At 34.0% G+C, this 21,512-nt stretch overlaps 1 protein-coding gene across 1 annotated transcript in view; it reads left to right on the forward strand.

The window, feature by feature from the left end:
* The window catches only part of LOC145296024 (bone morphogenetic protein 7-like), a 70,106-nt gene extending 65,754 nt beyond the window's left edge, over positions 1–4,352 (forward strand). The window contains exons 5-6 of the mRNA XM_080142064.1: positions 189–256; positions 2,926–4,352. Coding sequence (XP_079998190.1) covers positions 189–256; positions 2,926–3,186 — 329 coding nt within the window. The 3' untranslated portion in view covers positions 3,187–4,352. The remainder of the gene's footprint in view (positions 1–188; positions 257–2,925) is intronic.
* The last annotated feature ends 17,160 nt before the right edge of the window (positions 4,353–21,512 follow it).

Consider the following 21,512-nt stretch of genomic DNA (forward strand, 5'->3'; position numbering starts at 1 on the left):
ATATGTGCCTAAATCTGTAACTGATTTGAATATCAATAGAAACAAAAACATACATTCACAGATGGAGAAATGAGGTTGTGTAAATATATTAGTTGCAGTTAGGGGGGAGGGTCTGTTTAGACAATAAACGTTTTAATTGATGTCAGTTTGCTAAATGCCACTTTGAACTTTTTAAACATTTTTTTCAGGCCGTTATGTACGACCAATTTGTCGGCGGAAGACAATGCATGTAGACTTCAGGGACCTCGGATGGCGGGTAAATAATTTTAAAGAAACTTTTATTATTATATAGCCAATGATGCAATAATTTCCAAAAATGTTTTCTTCTGGTGCGAATTTTGCTTAAGCAATTTTAATTCTAAAAACATCAAAATGTAACAAAAACAATTTCGGTGCAAAATGAGTTTTCTTTGTTTTTAATATCAAACTTTACATTTAAATTCTTTAATAACACATTTTTATGAGTAAATGTTCTCCTTTTTTTTTTTTTTTTAAAGCATGGCCATGTTTAGATAAATGCTGTATTATAACAATACGGGTAGATCCCCCCCCCCCAAATACCCTCATTCATGGAATCTTTAATAAAATTCTAAATGCTTTCTACAAACCAATCATATTTGGCACAAAGAAACTTTATTCTCTTCCTGACATGTCCACTAGGTTTCAATCATAAATGCCCAACAGTCTTCGTTTTATCACCATTCAGTGTCTGTCATGATCAGTACCGATCATTTATTGATTGTTAAGAAGTTTCTAGAGAGTAGAAAGTGGGCATTGGGTTTATTTTCAGCAGCCTCATAACTCTTATTTCCTTTTTTTTTATTTTTTGTTCTTTAATACTTGCATTTCATGAGTGATACTGTTGACAAAGGAGGAAGAATTGCTGTTTTTCTTGGTCCGCTTATATTTGGTTAGTTTTTTGTTTTGTTTTTTACCTTAAAGTGGTATTTGTTCTGTTAGATCCTTATATCAATTGACTTCATGCCTTGTCTGAAGCGATTTCAAAAAAAAAAAAAAGTGTTGCAAAGAACGGCCAGTGGTTTAGACAGGATGCAGCAACTGTTCACATTTAGAAGGGGTGGTGTAAATTTCTTAAAGTTATATGGTACTCCTCAGATTTTGTTTCAATGGATCAGAAAGAAATGTGGTGGTGATACCCTTCATGTCAAATGTGTAATAAATGATTTGGATGTCATGTAAAACATGTAAGGTGTAAGCAGACATGTACATGGTGAACCCACTTAGTTTAGCCATTGTTGTTTCTGACTTTGATCACATTGCCATTTGTTTTAACAATCGGTAATGAGTTATTTAGATCAGCAACACTTGGTTTATAGACGCTTTATAATGGAGATGAATCAATTTATTGTTCAACTTGTGATCCATTTCACTATTGGTTACAGTAATATTCATTTTTAATTTAAAAATTTTTGAAAATTTAATATTGGGTACTTGTACAGTTTAATGAAGACATTAAAAAATGAAATATCGAAAAGTTATATTGCGCATATCGGTTTTGGACGGAAGTTCTCAAAAAAAAAAATTCACTGAATTTGATTGAGTAGGTTTTTTTTTTGGTTTTTTTCTTCTTTACAGCAGAAAAACATTTTTATGACAGCGAGCTGAAGGCAGCCATGTTTGGATTTTAGAACATGCTATGGGGAGATAATTCAGTCTAGAGTACCGACACCCTCCTCCCCATCTTAAATACTAGCTTTTCTTCATAAAATTGAAACATGGCTACCCCTTGATTGGTATCATAACAAATAGATATTTTCATTTTTTTATGTCTTGATTAAACTGTACAAGTACCTAATATTGATATAAAATATTTTCTTAAATGATTAAAATACTTTCTTTTTTCTGAGACTTTCGGTGTAACACAGCTTTTTCAAAAATGACTGGTGTTTTTATTTATTTTCCTTTTCATTTTTTTCTGGTGGCATTAATCTCAAGATGTCAGTCCCTAATGGAGAGAAAAGTAGTGATTTTCGAGCATAGCCAACAAAGCAAAAAAAAAACCCCAAAAAACTCAAAATTAAATATACAAAAAGTATAATCCGAATAATGTGAAAGATCCAACAGAAATAAAATATTAAAAAGAAATCATTGTCCAATTCCAAACTTCCCAGAATTTTAATAGTTCTTTGAGATTCGCGGTAACACATCCATTCATCGATTTGTAGTAAGCATGGTTTTTCAGGTTATCTGCCCTTTGCTGCTATTTTGAGAAACATAGGCATAATTGTCCTTTATCTAGTGCAGCTATCTCCATTGAATTGATTCAGACATGTGAATTCAGCAATCTCTCCGACACAGATTCTGCTTGCTCGGCTTGCATCTACATCTGACAGCATTTGGACTCAGAATCTTTTTAATATTTTCTCCTCATGTGGTTTCATTTGTGCACCAACTCCTTTTGAAATTACTTGCCCTCTCTCTTTACTTTTAGGAAGGAAGAATGGATGTGGGGAGGTTAAGCGGATAAAGATATTTCACGTTACAATGTGTTTGGAAGGGGCTTTTTATCTGCCTCGCTTCCTCTAGTTTTTAAAGTGTGGGTGTATGAATGACTCACTTTTCACCGATCGAATAAAAATTTGGTCAAGGAAGGGGTGTTCTTGTTATCACATATTTTAGCTGACTCTCATACCAGTATCAACACTTAATCGCACTCGTACGTAACATTATATGCTTATGATCTTGTCACCTAATACGCAAATGAAATGTTTCCAGTTTTGAATAAAAAGGCTGATTTTTCAGACACTCAAGTAGTTTGGAGTTGGATGTTGGAGTAGCAGGTTTTGAAAGCAATGTGTCAAATTTAACCCCGGAAATTATTACTTAGAAAGCACAGAATAGTTAACTCTTGTCTATTTAACCACGTATTCATGTATTTCTTTCTTTTTTTTCTTCTATTGGCAGAGTTGGATAATTGCCCCCGAAGGCTATTCTGCTTACTACTGTGATGGAGAATGCATCTTTCCTCTTGGTTTAAATATGAATGCCACCAATCACGCCATTGTACAACTGCTGGTGCACACGGTGAAATTCCAGGGCATCCCAAAGCCATGTTGTGCACCGACCAAACTCAGCGGAATTTCTGTGCTTTATTTTGATGACAATGCCAACGTTATTCTTAAGAAATACCGCAACATGATTGTTCAGGCTTGTGGTTGCCACTAAGCTACGACCAGACCAAAATTTTAAAATGCTGACTGCCCCCCCCCCCTTTTTATTTTAAGATAATCCAATTTGAAATTCAAAAGAAATTCCTTTATTGGAAAATTTTCAACAAATACAAACTTGAAATGATGACCCTTGTGGTTATTTTTTTTTTTTTTTAACTATTAAAAATTAACTGTAAAAAAAAATAAACCCTAATTTTTAATTGCACCTTCTTTGCAACTCTTGAAAAAACATTTTTATGTTTTCCGAATTTTATCCGGAAGATTTTATAAGTGGGTAAAAACAACAAAAAACAAAATGAATGTGACAATTTTTTTAACTTCTTTTTAATACTCTTATGTAGATAAAAATCATTTATTTTATATTTTCATTTCGAATCTAATTTTTCATCACATTATTTCGACTGTTACTCCCCTTCTCTTCCCCCAAATCCTCTTTTTATCCCGTCTTCCTTTCTTGACTATTTATTCTATCATTCTCTCAACCATAAATATTGTTAATGGCGATCAGAGTTTTTACTTGCTTCAGATTGATTGAATGCATTTTATCAAACTCTATTCAGTTTCAATCACTGTATTTTCTGGTTATGGGTATAAAGCATGCATCCTCTCATACACACACACACACACACACACACACACACACACACACACACACACACACATGTTCATACCCACACCTTCTTTTTGTCTACTTTGGTTTTGGAATTTTTTTTCAAATTCACTCTTTTTTTTTATTTTTATTTTCAACAAACAAGAACAGATCTTAAGATGCATTTATTCAATTTGTGCCACAAATATGAATAAAATACAATTTCAAACTTAAACATAGCAGACATACGGACAGAGCCTTTTAAAACCAAGGTCATTCAAATCTCAATATTAAGCTTGATTTTTTTTTTTTTTTTTTTTTGAAGTCCATCAATGACTGCATGTTTGGAAACAAAAACTTTTAAATGTAAATTTGAATTAAAAAAAAAATAAATAAACGAAAATTATTTTTTTTTTTTTGTGAGGTATGGGATACTAAACTACAAAAAAAATAAAACAGGCACAAAACACAAAGGAAAATTAATTTTTACAAAATATAAAAACGAGAACTTGAAAAATTTTGCGCCAAAATAAATTTCTTTCTACTCGATTAATAAAATGTTTTCTATAAAATTTTTGTTGTTTTTTTTTTTCTGTCATAATTTTTTATGATTCTGTTTATCTTTTTTTATTTTTCAAATTAAAAAAAAAAATTGAATAAAAAAAAAAATGCTTTCATGTAAGCTTTGTAATTTTATTAATCAAACAATTTCATTCATAAAATCTTTTCCTCGTAATCAATCAATCACCACTTCTCCAGTGGCTTTTGGCTTTGATAAAGGTTAATGACATGGAATGATTGTCAGTTAAAAGATGAATCTGATGAGACCCTTGAGAATTATTACTGTGATGGATTAATTTCAAATACTTAAAAGGATGGTTCATAATATGAATCTACAGGGAAGCAATACTGTGGTAATGTTTCACATTGGTTTCATTTTACTTCGGTTGAAATTCTCAGAAATCAAGGCACCCCCTTCCAAGAGTAACACTTGATCTCTGTATGAAATACATAGATATTCAAATATTCCATTAAAGTTCCCCTTTATCTCAGGACAAGAATACATCTAGTCTGGTGAAGTATCCAATTGCGTGTTGTTACTTAAGGTAATATCACTTGACAAAGGTGCATCATTCCTTGTAAAAGCCAATGTGGGTTAGCCATACTGAGATCTTATTTGGGCTGCGAATACTATGTTATTTTGAATATTTAGTCAGGGTTTACTTGTAGAGCAAAGTATCCTCATGCCAGGTTGTCCTGACAAACCCTGTACAGAAAGACCTTAGACACTCGAGGGCAGTGTCTAGTAGGCATTCGTTCTCTCCTGTCTAGTAGGCATTAGTGCAAGTTCATGTGAAGATGTTTGTGGAAATTGTCTGACATTAGACATATTGAAGAAGAAAGGGTTTTTTTCACCCAGTATTTACCACCATAATTGCTAAGTGGAGTATTGTTGCCACATGTGGGCTGGTACATACACCCATTTGTCTTGTCTTCTCATGAACAGAGTGCAAAGAATTTCTAACCTAATAAGTTCAGCATTGGAAGAACAAAAAAGTATTCCCTGTTCAGAATGAAAGACCTTGTTGCAGAGCTTTTGACTTATTCAAAAGTTAATAAAGATAAATACGTATTCAAAAAAGAACTATCAGATTATATATATATATAAAAGCGAAAATGTGTGTATGTATGTTCGCTTTTTGTGTATGTCCAAGAAAGGCTTTTTTTCAGAGAAGCAGTCGGTCGGCTCGCAACTTCTTAAAACTTTTTATATCACATAGAAATCATATCTCCGAGTTAACAACAGAGCTCGCCTGTCTATTTAATTTGCTCAACTTCGGGAAGATAAATATTCAACATTTGTCGCTTGCCGCATGTGGATTAGGCTTTTTCATATAATAAAAGCGACACTAATTCTGGCGTTATTTTCTGACGATAGCCGGAAATGTCCAAAAGCAATCAGCTTTGATCAATGTGGAAATATTTTCCTTATATCAAACAATTTCTATTCAATTTGGACAAGGGGAGCTAGTCCCTTCCCCCACCAACATTTTGGGAAAATAAGATTGGTATCATTTTAAAGTTTCAACCTTCGCCCAACAAATATCAAAAAATTGGCCAAAAAAAATAATTTCTTCACCTGAAAAACATCAGTTTTCCAGAGGGAAGGGTCAGCAAAAACCGTCCTCTCATGACAAGTTTGCTCTACGCATGCGCAAATGACGTCGGAAAAGGATATAGTTTAAATATTTAAAAAAAGACACAATTTGTCAATGTCGTCTTAGCTCAGTTGCTTAGAGGGCGACCTCATTATCTAAAGGTTTTGGGTTCGAATCGTGGTGTGAGATGTCTTTTTTTTTCTTTTTTTTTCGATTTTTTTTTTTTAATTTTAATATTGAAACGGTTATTTTAAGCCATTTTCAGATTTTTTTTTTTTTTTTGGTTTTTATTTTTCAGTTTTAACGTTCATTTTTCTGCTTTATTTTTCCATCACATTCGCATTTTCTTTTTTTGTTTTTTCCGATTTTTACATTTAACATCGTTCGTTTGCCTTACATCAGTTTTTTTAATGTTTTTTTTTGTTTTCAATTTTTTTAAGTTTTAACATTTTAATATTTAAAAATATTTACTTCGCTTATTCTTATGTTTTGATTAACCCCCACCCAAGCACACACACCTCTAAACATCCGGGCAACGCCAGGTAACCCCTGCTAGTCTATATATATATATATATATATAAAAGGCAAAATGTGTGTGTGTGTGTTTTTATGTCCGCTAAAAACTTTCGACAGACAGAACAAAAATTAACAAACTTGGTATCATATTGAAGCCCGACCCTCCGGATGACGTTTGTTTCTCTAAAGCTAGGCATGCTAGGCATTACGACCTTCTTATTTTTGAGTGACGTTTGTTTCTTTAAAGCTAGATATGCCGGCATGACCACCTCCTTATTTTCGCAAAATATATATTTATCATATACTACATTGAGACAAGATGTCATATTCCAAACATCACACAGCGCTAAACTGCTGATCCCAAATTCTAAAATAAAAACATTATTATTCAGAAAGCCATTCTTAGTATTGGGAGGTTTTGTTTTTATAAACATTGTTATAATATGCAAGTGACCTCCCTTGGATGTAGCTTCATTCTCGAATTCCATTAGAAAAATGCAAGTGACCTCCCTTGGGTGTAGCTTCATTGTCGAATACCATTAGAATAATATAAAATTATTGTCATAATATGCAAGTGACCTCTTTTAGAAGTAGCTTCATTCTCGAATACCGTTAGATTAATATACAATCATTGTTATAATAGGCGAGTGACCTCGCTTGGATGTAGCTTCATTGTCAAATTCCATTAGATTAATATACAATCATTGTTACAATATGCAAATGACTTCCCTTGGGTGTGGCTTCATTGTCAAATGTTGTTGAATACCATTAGAATAATATACAATTATTGTTATAATATGCAAGTGACCTCCCTTGGATGTAGCTTCATTGTCGAATTCCATTAGAAAAATGCGAGTGATCTCCGTTGGGTGTAGCTTCATTCTCGAATACTATTAGAATAATATAAAATTATTGTCATAATATGCAAGTGAACTCCCTTGGATGTAGCTTCATTCTCGAATATCTTTAGATTAATATGCAATCATTGTTATAATATGTAAGTGACCTCCCTTGGATGTAGCTTCATTCTCTAATTCCATTAGAATAATATACAATTATTGTTATAATATGCAAGTGACCTCCCTTGGATGTAGCTTCCTTGTCGAATTTCATTAGATTAATATACAATCATTGTTATAATATGCAAGTGACCTGCCTTGAATGTAGCTTCCTTGTCGAATTTCATTAGATTAATATACAATCATTGTTATAATATGTGAGTGACCTCCCTTGGATGTAACTTCATTGTCGACTACCATTAGATTAATATGCAATCATTGTACTATTATGCCAGTGAACTCTCTTGGATGTGGCTTCATAGCTCGATATTTGTATTAGCAGAATACCCAGCGTTGCCGGGGATTGTTTAAGAAAAGTGCATATATGTACTAGCAAAATACCCAACGTTGCCTGGGATTGGATGAGATAGGTGGGATGTTTCCTTGGAGAATACCTGGGATCGGATAAGATAGGTGGATTTTTGTGCTAATACTCTATATAGGAAGATGGGGCGATTATGTCGTAAAATCATGAAAAATTATTGTTCAAATTATTAACATATCCAAGAATTATGAAAAATGATGAAATGTGAGTTATTTGATTGGTGTGTTTGTAATGAAATAACTAGCCTGACAATGTCTCAAATGTATTTTTGTTGTAAGAGGAAGGGGATTATGTGGGTTAAATAATGAAAAATGATTGTCAAATTTAGTAACATATACAAGAATTATAAAAAATGACAAAATGTGAGTTATTTGATTGGTGTGTTTGTAATGAAAAAAAAACAGCCAGACAATGTCTTAAAGTTATTATTTTAGTAAGAGGAAGGGGGTTATGTGGGTTAAATCATGAAAAACGATTGTCCAAATTAGCAACATATCCAAGAAATATGAAAAGTGATTAAATGTAAGCTATATGTGTTTATAATGAAATAAACAGCCCATATATAGTCTGAAAGTGATTATTTTAGTAAAAGGGAGTCAAGTATGCGGGTTACATGATAAAAAATGATCGCCAAAATTAGTAACATATCCAAGAATTATGAAAAATGAGTAAATTTGAGTTATTTCTTTGGTGTGTTTTTAATGAAATAGATAGTCAAGACGATGTATCAAAGTTGTTATTTTAGTAAGAACTGGGCTATAATAAGTGTTAAATCAAGAAAAATGATTATCGAAATTAGTAAAATATCCAAGAATTATGAAAAATGATGACATGTGAGTTATTTGATTGGTGTGTTTGTAATGAAATAGATAGCCCAGACAATGTCTCAAATGTATTATTTTAGTAAGAGGTGGGCGACAATGTTGGTTAACTCATGAAACATGATTGTCGAAATAAGTAACATATCCAAGAATTATGAAAAGTTATGAAATGTAAGTTATTTTATTTGTGTGTTTATAATGAAATAAACAGCCCAGAAAAAAGTCTCAAAGTTATTTCTTTAGTAGGACAGAGTCAATTATGTGGGTTTAATCATGAAAAATGACTGTCGAAATTAGTAACATATCCAAGAATTATGAAAAATGACGAAATGTGAGTTATTTGATTGGTGTGTTTGTAATAAAATAACTAGCCAGACAATATCTCTAAGTTATTATTTTAGTAAGAGGAAAAGGGATTATTTGGGTTAAATCATAAAAGATGATTGTCGAAATTAGTAACATATACAAGAATTATTAAAAGTTATTTGATTGGTGTGTTTATAATGAAATAAACAGCCCAGATATTGTCTCAAAGTAAGTATTTTAGTAAGAGGGGGTCGATTATGTGGGTTAAATCATATACAATGATTGTCGAAATTAGTAACATATCCAAGAATTATGAAAAATGATTAAATGTGAGTTATTTGCTTTGTGTGTTTGTAATGAAATAGACAGGCTAGAAGATGTATCAAAGTTGTTAATTTATAAGAAGAAGTGGATCGTGTGGGTTATAGAGAGGGGGGGTGATTATTTGGGTTACTTCATTAAAAATAATTGTCGAAATTAGTAACATATCCAAGAATTATGAAAAATGTCAAATGTGAGTAACTTGATAGGTGTGTTTGTAATGAAAAAAAAAACAGCCATACAATGTCTGAAAGTTATTATTTTAGTGATAGGAGGTAGCGATAATGTGGATTAACTCATGAAAAATTATTGTCGAAATTAGTAACATATCCAAGAATTATGAAAAATGAAGTTTTAGTTATTTGATTGGTGTGTTTATAATGAAATAAACAGCCCAGTCAATGTAGCAAATTTATGATTTTAGTAAGAATTGGGCGATTATATATGTGCACTCATTAAATTTGATTGTCGAAATTCATAACATATCCAAGAATTATGAAAACTGATGAAATGTGAGGTATTTTATTGATGTGTTTGTAATGAAATAAACAGCCCAGAAATGTCTCAACGGTATTATTTTAGTAAGAGGAGAGGGATTATGTGATTGAACTCAGAAAAAATGACGGTTGAAATTAGCAACATATTCAAAAATTATGAAAAATGATGAAATGTGAGTTATTTGATTGGTGTATTCGTAATGAAGTAGACAGACCAGACAATGTATGTAAGTTATTATTTTAGTAAAAGGTGGCGATTATTTTGGTTACTTCATTAAAAATAATTATCGAAATTAGTAACATATCCAAGAATTATGAAAAATGATATAATGAGTTACTTTGTTGGTTGGTTTGTAATGAAATAACCAGCTATACAATGTCTAAAAGTTATTATTTTAGTGATAGAAGGGGGTGATAATGTGGATTTACTCATGAAAAACAATAGTCGAAATTAGTAACATACCATAGCCTATGTATCAAAGTTTTTATTTTAGTAAGAGTGGGGGCTATAATGTAAGTTAAATCATGTGACATGGTTGTTGAAATTAGTAACATATCCAAACATTATGAAAAATGATGAAATGTGAGTTATTTGGATGATGTGTTTGTAATGAAAAACCAGCCAAGATAATGTCTCAAAGTTATTATTTTAGACAGGTGAGCGATAATGTGGCCTAAATTGTCGAAATTTGTAACAATCCAAGAATTATGGGTTCAACAAGATACGTCCACATATATACTTACAGATTACCCGGAGTCACCCTGGATTCAATAAGATACATGCAAATGTATGCAAGCAGAATACATGGTCAGCTGGGATGTAATGAGATAGATGCAAATATATACTAGCAGAATACTTGGCATTGCCTTGGATTGAATTAGATTGATTGAAATATATACTAACAGAATACCTTGCGTCGCCCAGGATTTCATGAGATTGATTGAGATATATACTAGCAAAACACCCAGCATTGCCCGGGATTGAATGAAATAAATGAGAATATATATTAGCAAAATACCTGGCATCACTTGGGATTTGATGAGATAAATTACCGTCCTTGCATATACGTGCTGTAAATTACCTACCCTAGGTAAGATACAATTATTTCATACATGTAATACCCGTCTTATGTAGGTAAAATATTCTTTTTCTCGAAATAGCAAATGATACATAAACAAAATTCCTCTCTCATCAGAATAACAAATATATTACAAAACCAAATTCAATTTTCTCATTGTTTATACGATCTCGAGCAACGCTAGTCTATATATATAAAAGACAAAATGTGTGTTTGTATGTCTTGCAAAAACTTTTGACAGAGGTGACAGATTTTCACGAGATTGGTATCATTTTCAAGCTTGACCCTTCGGACAACAAATATCGAAAAATTGGCTAAAAAACATTAATTCCTTCACCCTCAACTGGGCACTTTTCTACAAAGGACTGGTCGATTTTTTTTTTTTTTCTGTTATTCAAATCTCACGTCAACGACACCACATAAAAGGCGTTATTTCGACTGCCCGTGACGTCACAATCATGGTGGGCACATCTAAAAGACCGTTTGTTTTTTTATTTTCACCTCCTTTTCCTCTGGCACATTATGGGTTGCTTACTACTAATTTTCTTTTTTGCTCAACAAACACCTACAAACACCCAGGAAACGTCGGGCACCCAGGCTAGTATATCTATAAAAGAGAAATTGTCTGTGTGTACATTTTCCTACCAAACTACTCTGTCAATTTTCAGTATAAAGACTCGAGATTTGATATAAAGGATATTGACATTTGGGAAAATCTTTTTAATCAGGTTTTCGGCCAGAAATTTTGCTGTCAAGGAGTCAAAGTTCAACGAGTTGACCTTTGAAAACTCTACCAACCTCTTCCACCAATTTTGGATCTAAACACTTGCAATTTTAGATGTAGGTTACTTGGACATGGATCAAACTTTTTAATTCCAATTGAGCCCAAAACAATAAATGTCAAGGAATCAAAATTGGGGCCAAAGTCAAAAAAGTTCACCTCTGCGGTCTCTACCAAATTACTCAGCCAATTTTTGGTCTGAACATTTGAAATTTTGCATAAAGTTTATTCAGACATAGGGCAAGCTTTTTAATCGGTTTTTTGGCCAAAAAATTTGGCTGCCAAGGGATCAAAGTTCAAAAGATTTGACCAGTGCGGTCTCTTGCAAACTATTCAGCCAATTTTGGGTCTAAACATTTGAACTTTTACATAAAGAGTATTCAGACATGCAGCAAGCTTTTTATTCAGTTTTTGAGCGAAAATTTGGCTGGCAAAAGGTCAAAGTTGCAAGGGTTGATCTTTGCAGACTCTACCAAACTCCTCCGCCAATTTTGGGTCTAAACACTTGAAATTTTAGATGTAGATCACCTGGACATGAGTCAAACTTTTTAATATATATATATATATATATATATATATATATATATATATATATATATATATATATATATGTGTGTGTGTGTGTGCACATAAAGTTATGAACAGTACATAGGGCTCAATCAAAGCCGGTCTGAACTGCTAGTAAAATATACAGAGAAATCATTGATAGTTTAATTTATGCAATGACCTGTACAAAACTTGACTTGTGTTATATAGCAAGTTATCCTGACATTTGTCAAAACCCAGATTTAAGAAAATCCATTTTAAAATATATTAATAGAAATTTTGATTACTGTATAACTTATAAGAAATTTAAACATAACCTGATCGGGTTTTGTGATTCAGATTGGGCTGCTTCAAAAGATAGAAATATCTGTAGTTAGCAATTGAATAAATCTCATGGAAATTCAGAAAATAGTCAACTGTCATATTATCAACCTGAAGAGACAGAATGTGGTTATCTTAAATTCCTCTTATAAAACAAAAATACAGAAAAAATCTTTGAATGGAATGAACAGATAATATTCCAAGAGGCATAGAAATTAATCAAGTAATTTTATTTTTATACAGAAAATCGTTTTTTAGAATGATTTAAACTGATTAATGGAAATCATAAACATTACAAGGCTGATCTCACAAGTATTGTTATCTCCCTTTGTTCCAGATTGCAATGAGAGAGAGCGCTTCTTCGATTTTTTTTTACTCAGGCATCACCACATTATCAAGGCCAAGAGGCCACCCAAGGATAAGGGTTAAAGAGTGTACAGTAGAAATTGGACAAGATAGTAATCATTAGTAATGAAAATTCGGCAAATTTGTTAACTTATATGGAACGGCTCATCAAGAACTTATTTACGTTAGACTTAAAGACAACCATATTGTAGTCAGCTGGACAGCAGGAAAATGGAAGACAATTCCACAGGCGTGCAGTTCTAAGAAGCTTTGTTCATGGAATCTACGTTTAGGTTTAGGCACAGATAAAGAGTGGGGAGAATTATTGATAGTGTTTTCAGCTAGAAGAGTGTTTCTTGTGAAAGTTTGTCGAGGGGGGGACCAGAGACTAAAGCTCAGTCGAACACTTTCCATGAAAATAACGATACATCAGAGACAAACTCGCAACATCTCTTCTGTGAGATAGAGGTTGCAGGGAAGAGAAAAAGGACATCTACGAGGCTACAAAGTCTATTTTGAACCCTATCAAGGCAGAACAAGTCTTTTCTAGTAGCTCCTGCCCAGATGTGGCAACAGTATTCCATCCTTGGACGTATCTGGCTCTTATATAGAGAATTGCATCAGCAGTGAGATATCTACTGGATCGATAGAAAGATCCCACCATTTTTCCAGCAGCCCTGGCAACAGATTTAACTGTTTTCCATTTAAGATCAGAAGCTTGTCAAAACTTGAGGCCTCCTAAAGACGAGAGCCATTCATTTCAATTGATGCCAGATGTGGATCAGAATGTTGATGATGCAAAGAGAGAAGCTTGGTTTTAAATGCATTAAAAGTAACCAGCCACTCCTTTCCCCATTGTACTACGTGCTCAAGATCAGAGGAGAGAGAATCAGAGAGAACTTGGTCGTTTACTGTCTTAGATGTGCTACCATAAATGGTAGTGTCATCAGCATAAATGTCTACAAATGATGTAAGGGTGTGATTTAGAAGATCATTAATGTAGATCAGGAAAAGAGTTGGGCCCAGGATAGACCCCTGAGGGACACCAGCATTAATACTGTGAGCTTCTGATTTTTGCCCCTCAATTACTACTCTTATGAACCTATCAGAGAGAAATGATTTAATAATTGAGAAGATTTCCAGCTATATCATAGCTAGAGATCTTGTGAAATAAACCTTTATGTCATACCCTATCAAAGGCTTTAGATATGTCAAGAGCAATTGCCCTAGAAAGGTTGCCTCCGTCGAGAGATTTGCTAATCCTATGAGGTATAACTGTAAGCACATCTGCTGTAGATCTAGCAGAACGGAAACCATATTGAGTGTCACTAAGAAGTTTATTTTTGTTGAGATGGTTGATTACTTCTGTATTTAACACAGATTCCAGCAACTTACTAATAACGCACAGGAGACTTATTGGCCTGTACTGAGACAGGGATGAGCGATCACCTGAATTCTTGAATACAGGGCATACTGATGAGATTACAGGGTGATGGGAAGCTATTCTCCTTAAGACAATGTTTAAACAGTTTTGTAAGTATGGGTGCTAGTTCTGGTTGAAGTTTTTTGAGTACTATAATTGGAATACCGTCAGAGCCAGTTGCTTTGCTGGAATCAAGGTTTTTGATTAGCTTGGCAACATCACATACAGATATATGTATACCACAGTGTGTTTTCTGATACAGGAGGAAATATTGGGGGTTGGTCGCAAAGGGTAGAATTGGCTGCAAAGTTCTTGGCAAAGAGTTTGGCTTTGTCTGATGCTGACGAGATTACCTCAGGTCCATTGATGATAGTTGGGATAGAGCACATGCTTCTGTTCAGGATTCTGTTTGCTATTTGCCAAAACTGGTAGGAACCAAGCTGCTGCTCAGCTACTTTGGACCTGACGGATTGCATTCTTTATTACTTTCTTACAATAAAATTTTATTTTCTTAATTAAAAATAAAACTACTTGATCAATTTACATGAATTTTTACAATATGACATTTTCGTTCCATCATGGTTATGTACATCATACAGGTTTTTTTTTTTTCTTATAAAGGAATTTGGGAAAAGAATAAGTAGAATTTCTTCAATTACATTTACACATAAAAAATAGCGTTATCAGCATATAAATTTATGTATATCTTACAAGGTACACATATAGTTATATGCTAATAATGCTATCAAATTAATTGGGAATCTAATTTCAAAGATCTAAAATGTAAAATATTATATAAGATCAAATTTAAAGTAACAAATGTATTTTTTTGTGATATACTCTCAAATGAGGACATTGCAGATATGTTTCCAAAACCAAAAAAACAGAATTAAACTAAGCAAAATTTGTTGTATAATGAGATAACATTTTTATTTGGTATTTACATTCCTTTTTATTGCATTCTAAATGAAAATGAGCAACCGACTTCCGGGAGATGGGGGTGATATTTCTTTGTATGTGTAAGTTGGAATCTGCTGCTGCCGATAATTATACTTTACATGTATAAAGATGGTTGCTGCTGCTGCCATTTTATTTTAATGTCATTTTTTTTTCTTGTATTATTGTGAAATCGCTTTCTTCAATTCTAAAATAAAGTTTGATTGCTAGACATGCGTGCTTTTCTACCTTCCTTCGTTTGATCTAATTTTGTATTTCGTTTTACTTTCAAACATATAACAATGAATGATTTAACAAACTATAATGGATATTCATTAAACTTAACACTATCATTAAAACTATCATTAAAACTATTAACTACTAGCAGGCTGCCCAGCATTGCCCGCTCATAAAATACACATAATATCATATTTTAATTCATGCAGATTTTGTATTTATTACTGACAGGACCTGTTGCCCGGTGGAAGCCTCCCTTCCCCTCACAAAAAAGTAAACTAAAGATGTTTGGGTGGCCACTGCCATTCTACAACAATTGCAAACACTGGTGGCTGTGATTAAAATGAAATAATCTTGCTTTCACAGGCAATTGATGCTGGTTTGGGGCGATAACATGCAGCTACTGTTTGAATTTTAAAAAAGCTATTAAGGGAATGCGTAAATCAGTATGAATTAATAAAATTACGAAAAATGGTCCATTAAAATGATGGAAAGTAAAAACAAGTTTTAGAAGTTAAGAATTCTCACTGTATATGAACTGTTTAGAGTGATTGAAATCAGTGGTAGAAGTCCTAGCTGCTTTCGTTTGTTGTACAAGTCTTCCTCTTCTTTTCAACTTCTCCACCAATAGTATAAAATTAAATTTCAGTTTTATGTCGTCCTTTTTTAACGTTTAAAACAAAACAATTACGACTTTTTCACTTCACTTCTTTGAGTATTGTCATGTTAAGAATGGCTTTCGGAATAGACACCACCAATCGCTCCATGTTAAGAACAGTGTTCAGAATAGACACCCCTAACATCCCCATGTAAAAAATGGCTTTCGGAGTACACAACCCCCTTTTTTTTAGGGGGGGGGGAGATAATTCCCCAAAATTTAACCATGATAATCGTTGTCAGTATACCCACTCACAAATGCTAAAAAAAAAAAATTGTGAGGTGTCAGTGTCAGTAGGAGAGAAGTAGATTTGTTTATCATGCGTGCATACAAATCTGGCAGCCAGTGAATTACAGTGCATAATACAGGTCTTTATATCTCTATAAGTACTTGTCTCCACAAAATTTGAATCAGATTTTCTTAGTTACCCTAGTTGAAAACCTACATTCTAAAAAAAATTGTGGAGGTAGATTTTCTTAGTTACCCTAGTTGAAAACCTACATTCTAAAAAAAATTGTGGAGGTAGACCTTATGTACAAATTTACTCCCTCCACAAAAAAACAAAAACAAAAAAAGGAGGTAACGTGTGCACACTCTCGAGAATCAGTATGGAAATTAAGTGAAAATACTTCAGAATTCAAAATTGGTGAAAACATAAGTATATAAATAACTGTTTCTGTATGTAATGAAATTTACGTTAAAACTGTAGCATAGTTAATCAGTGTAAAAATCAGTAATCGTGCATAAAACCAGACTCTAACTTTCAAACATGCCGGCAGCTTCTGCTTCTTTTCACCAAAATATTTGAGTCCATAATTAATCAAGCCCTAGTCCATCACCTTACAGTTGCTAAACTTCTGTCCGACCAACAATATGGATTTAGGCAAGCCTGTTCTACTCCTGATATCCAAACTTTAATCTCTGAACATATTTAACATGCACTGAATAAAGCAGGGGAAGGTAGAGCAGTAGCTCTAGATATATCTAAGGCTTTTGACAGAGTATGTCCTGAGGGTCTTTTCAGAAAAATCAGATGATATGGAATTACTGGATGAATACTTAACATAATTAACTCTTTTTGGAGTAAGAGAAGAATCCAGGTTGTCCTTGATGGATGTACGTCGAAACAATATGATATAAATGCGGGTGTGCCTGATGGATCTATCCTTGAATCTTTATTATTCCTGATATTCATAAATGATCTCCCTGATAAAATTGTCTCAGATGGGCATATTTGCAAATAACACCATGCTCTATGGCAGGCACAAGGGGAAAACAAATGAACACATATCTAAAGCTAGAAGACTTCCGGTCTGTGGTGGAATGAGGACAAAAATGGATGGTAACATTCAATGCTGCAAAGACTAAACTTCTTTCCTTTAATAACTACAAGAAATCTTCTCGACCAACGGTAGCTGTAGCTAATTAAAAAAAACAAAAGGGGATTCTTGTCAGCATTCAAACATTCGTAGGCCCGGTCCATTCCATCCGGTTCTCCTAAACTCGACCCTGCCATCTTGACTGCCGGGCTTATATTCCCTCATTCCAGTGTGTAACCTCATTGATATGCAAATTAGATCAAACTACATTTCCCCCTGATCCTTAAAGATCACCTCATAAACTTAAAACCCTACTAATCTCTCTAGTAGCCCACGATACTGAATGATGCAAAGTGGACATTTAAGCATATGTCCCCACACAGAAGTATTATACCAAGCCCCACTTACCTTCTTAGTTCACTACAGATTGTGCAGCTGCCATTGCACAAAGACAGCATTCACTCATTCGGTTCGTACATCATAAATCAAATACAAATAGGCAAAAATTTATAGATGCTAGAAATCATTGTAAGCATTAAATAGCCAAAGCCAAAAGAAGGGATGCTGAAATAACCAGGAAACACATAGAATCGCAAAAGATTCGAAACTCGTGATTCCTGGAAAATCTATAACAGAGTAGCTAATAAAGGATAATCAGTAATTCCTCCACTATCCAACAACCAGAAGATCACATGCACAGCAACCAAGAAGACAGAACTGCATGCCCGACGATTTGCCTTCAACTTCACCTTAGAACTAACAAGCTCCCTCCTAAATTTCCCTATGTGAACTGAAGCTACACTTGATGATCTGAAAATGACTCTTTCTCATGTAAGCGATATCATAAAAAGCTTAGACACCTTCAAGGCGTGTGAGCCTGATCTTATCTCTGCTATACTAATTAAGAAACGCTCAGCTGAGCTAGTCCCTGTCCTTTCCAACTCTACATCAAGTACCTTGCTGAATTTTATTTCCCTTATAGTTAGAAAACTGCTTCTGTGTACAAGAATTCTGGTGAAAGGACTGACCCTCTTAATTATCGCCCTATCAGTCTCCACCCCTCTTCACTAAAATTTTTGAGACCTTAATCAGTCAAGTACTAGTCCATCATCTCGCAAAAGCTAATCTTCTCTCTGACAAACAATATGGATTCAGACAACGTCATTCTACTGCAGATATTTTAACGGTCATCTCTGAATGCATATACCATGAACTGGATAAGGCAGGCTGTAACCCTTGATATATCCAAAGCCTTTGACAAAGTCTGGCATGAAGGGTTGCTAATGAAAATAAGATTATCTGGCATAACTGGATAAATACTAAATATAATTAGATCCTTCTTAGACCATAGGACCATTCAGGTTATCATTGAAGGACAAACATTCAAACAGCATAACCAATGCAGGAGTGCCATAGGAGTCAATCCTTGGACCACTATTATTCCTGATATTCATCAACGACCTCCTCGATAATATTGAATCCGAGATGGGTATATTTGCTGAATACAATGCACGAGGGAAGAACGAATATACATAAATCTAAGACAATATCAGAATCGTTAGAAAATGACCCCCAGACAGTAGAGGAATGGGACTATAAATGAATGGTAGGTAACATTTAATGCTACAAAGACTAAGCTGCTCTCCTTTAACAACTAAAAGAAGCTTTCCCAACCACCGATATCTATGACAAATAACTCCCTACCTGAGAATTCTTCCTTCAAACTCCTCGGCTTAACATTCACAGGAAATATGAATTGGAACAAATACATTGAGGACATTGCAAAGGCTGCTGTAAAGAAAGTGGGTTCCCTCTATCATACTGGAAGATTACTTACACCTGAGAGTATCCTATACCTCTACAAAGCCACCATTCGCCCATGGATAGAGTATTGTTGCTACATCTGGGCTGGTGCATTTACCATTAGTCTCTCTACTGTGGATAGCGTCCAAAGAAGAATAATCTAATAAGTGCTGCTTTGTCAACTAAACTCCAACCCCTGTCTTATCGCCACAATGTTGCATTCCTTTACTTGCTTTACAAGTATTTTAATGGAATGTGTTCTGATGAACTCATTGCACTTGTGTCCTCTCGACGTATATGCCCCTGACAAGCTCAGCAACAAAATCACACCCCTTCACTGTTGAGATCCCCAAATGCCAGACAGCTTTCTACTCTAATTGTTTCTTCCCTTGAACAGCTGGACTTTGTAATTCCCTTCCTGCTACTTGCTCCCCTGACTGTACTGATAAGAAGTTTAAATGTAATGTTCATCATCCCTAAGCATGGTCCGAAATAATAACCTCTTATGTCCAAATGGTGATATGCTTTGTTTGGTGTGAACGTGAGTAAAATAAAAATACATTTAATCAACCTGCCGAGGTCAATATTTTTGTTTTGAATTTGGACCTTTCAGCAGCAATTTTTACCGGCTAAAGCCATTTTTTTTTGCACAAGTCTAAATACCCTCTTTATCTAATTTCAAGTCTGTAGACCAAAAATTGACAAGAGTTTGGTAGAGACCTTCTGTACACACACAGACATGGCCACTTATATATATATATATATATATATATATATATATATATATATATGTGCGTGTGTGTGTGTGTGTGTGTGTGTGTGTGTGGTGTGTGTGTCTGGTGTGTGTGCGCGCATGAACTAGAACGTTTGCATTCTAAATGGTACCCAATTATACACAATGTAGAAACTATGCATAAATAAAATTGGGTGTAATAAAACCAATCATTTAATAAGAAACCATAAAGAATGAATAATTAAAGTTCGAATTGCAAAAAATGTGTAAATTAGTTAACCTTTATTTAGTCACTCGTATATCCATGACTTAACAAGAAGTTTGTTTTAATAATTCTTAGATAGAAAAAGTAGATCTGGGCTCCAAACATCGATTCACTGCTGTCTGGGGAGAAAAGAATGCTTTTCTAGATATCCTGGCAGTAGCAAGAATGGTGACATAGGTCACACGCCTCAAACAGGTCTACGAGGGGACATCTGTTTCAGATCGTGATCTGGTGGTCTACTTTAAGCATCTACTTAAAATGAAAATCAGATGCGATTGGAGGAGGTTGCTTCAAGTGGAGTTCGATAACAGTTGGGTGCATGACACTAGTTTATGCATCCGTTAAGGAGCCAAGAACGAGTACATTTTCCCTCCATAGGCATGGCAAACAGTCCTGCGTTTTTTTGGAACCCATCCCATAGAAATAAACTAGTATGGTCCTGTTTTGTTTTTTGGTGCTAGAAAACCGCTGAAAACTCCCAATCCCCACATTTCTTTTGCCCCCAGTCTTCCCACAGATCTTGTTTTTGGATGTCACCTTTTACCCCCTTGTTCCTTCCCAATCTAACTATCTTTTCACATCCCCTATTAGCCCCCATTCCCAATCAGAGACCGACCTGCTTGATTTCCGGGAAACCGAAAACAGTGGGCATCCTAACACTTAGACAATGGTTGGGAGGGACCATACTAACATACCCCAATAGACATTTTGTTTGGTTTTCAACATTTATTTTTTGGGTGTGTTTCTAGATCTCCCCACTTCCCATCATTCATTTTACACTTTGTATATGCATCTATATCCAGTGAACTTGGATACAATTTTGAGACTTTTTCTATTTTTCAATTAACTTGTGCATCCCATATTCATTTAAGAATAATTTAGAAGAAAAAAAATTTACACGCACAAATGCTGTGGTACAGGGTGACTCATAGGAAACGGATGTTTTTAGAACATCCATTATTCCATAATTGCATATTTTAGTAAATGTTTGTATGTACATCACAAAATTTTTGTTGAAATATTCGCAGTTTTGCTTTCCTTAAAAACATCCGTTTCCCGTGACTGTTAATGTCATCACTGATCTGAGGGAAATAACTCTGCTTTACTAAGACATTAGCGTACAGTGAGCACCCACTTTTTGGCCACATTAGCTCCCTTTTTCGTATGTTTTTTTTTTTTTTTAAATTCCTGTGAAAAAAAAAAAATTAGTTTTAATTTTATTCAAAAGAAACAAAATTCGAATCCAAATCGAGATTCTTCAGGAAATGCCACAAATGTATTAG

The sequence above is a fragment of the Euprymna scolopes genome, chromosome 16 (assembly GCF_053919585.1).
Source record: "Euprymna scolopes isolate OS-2025 chromosome 16, ASM5391958v1, whole genome shotgun sequence".
Classification (NCBI taxonomy): domain Eukaryota; kingdom Metazoa; phylum Mollusca; class Cephalopoda; order Sepiida; family Sepiolidae; genus Euprymna; species Euprymna scolopes.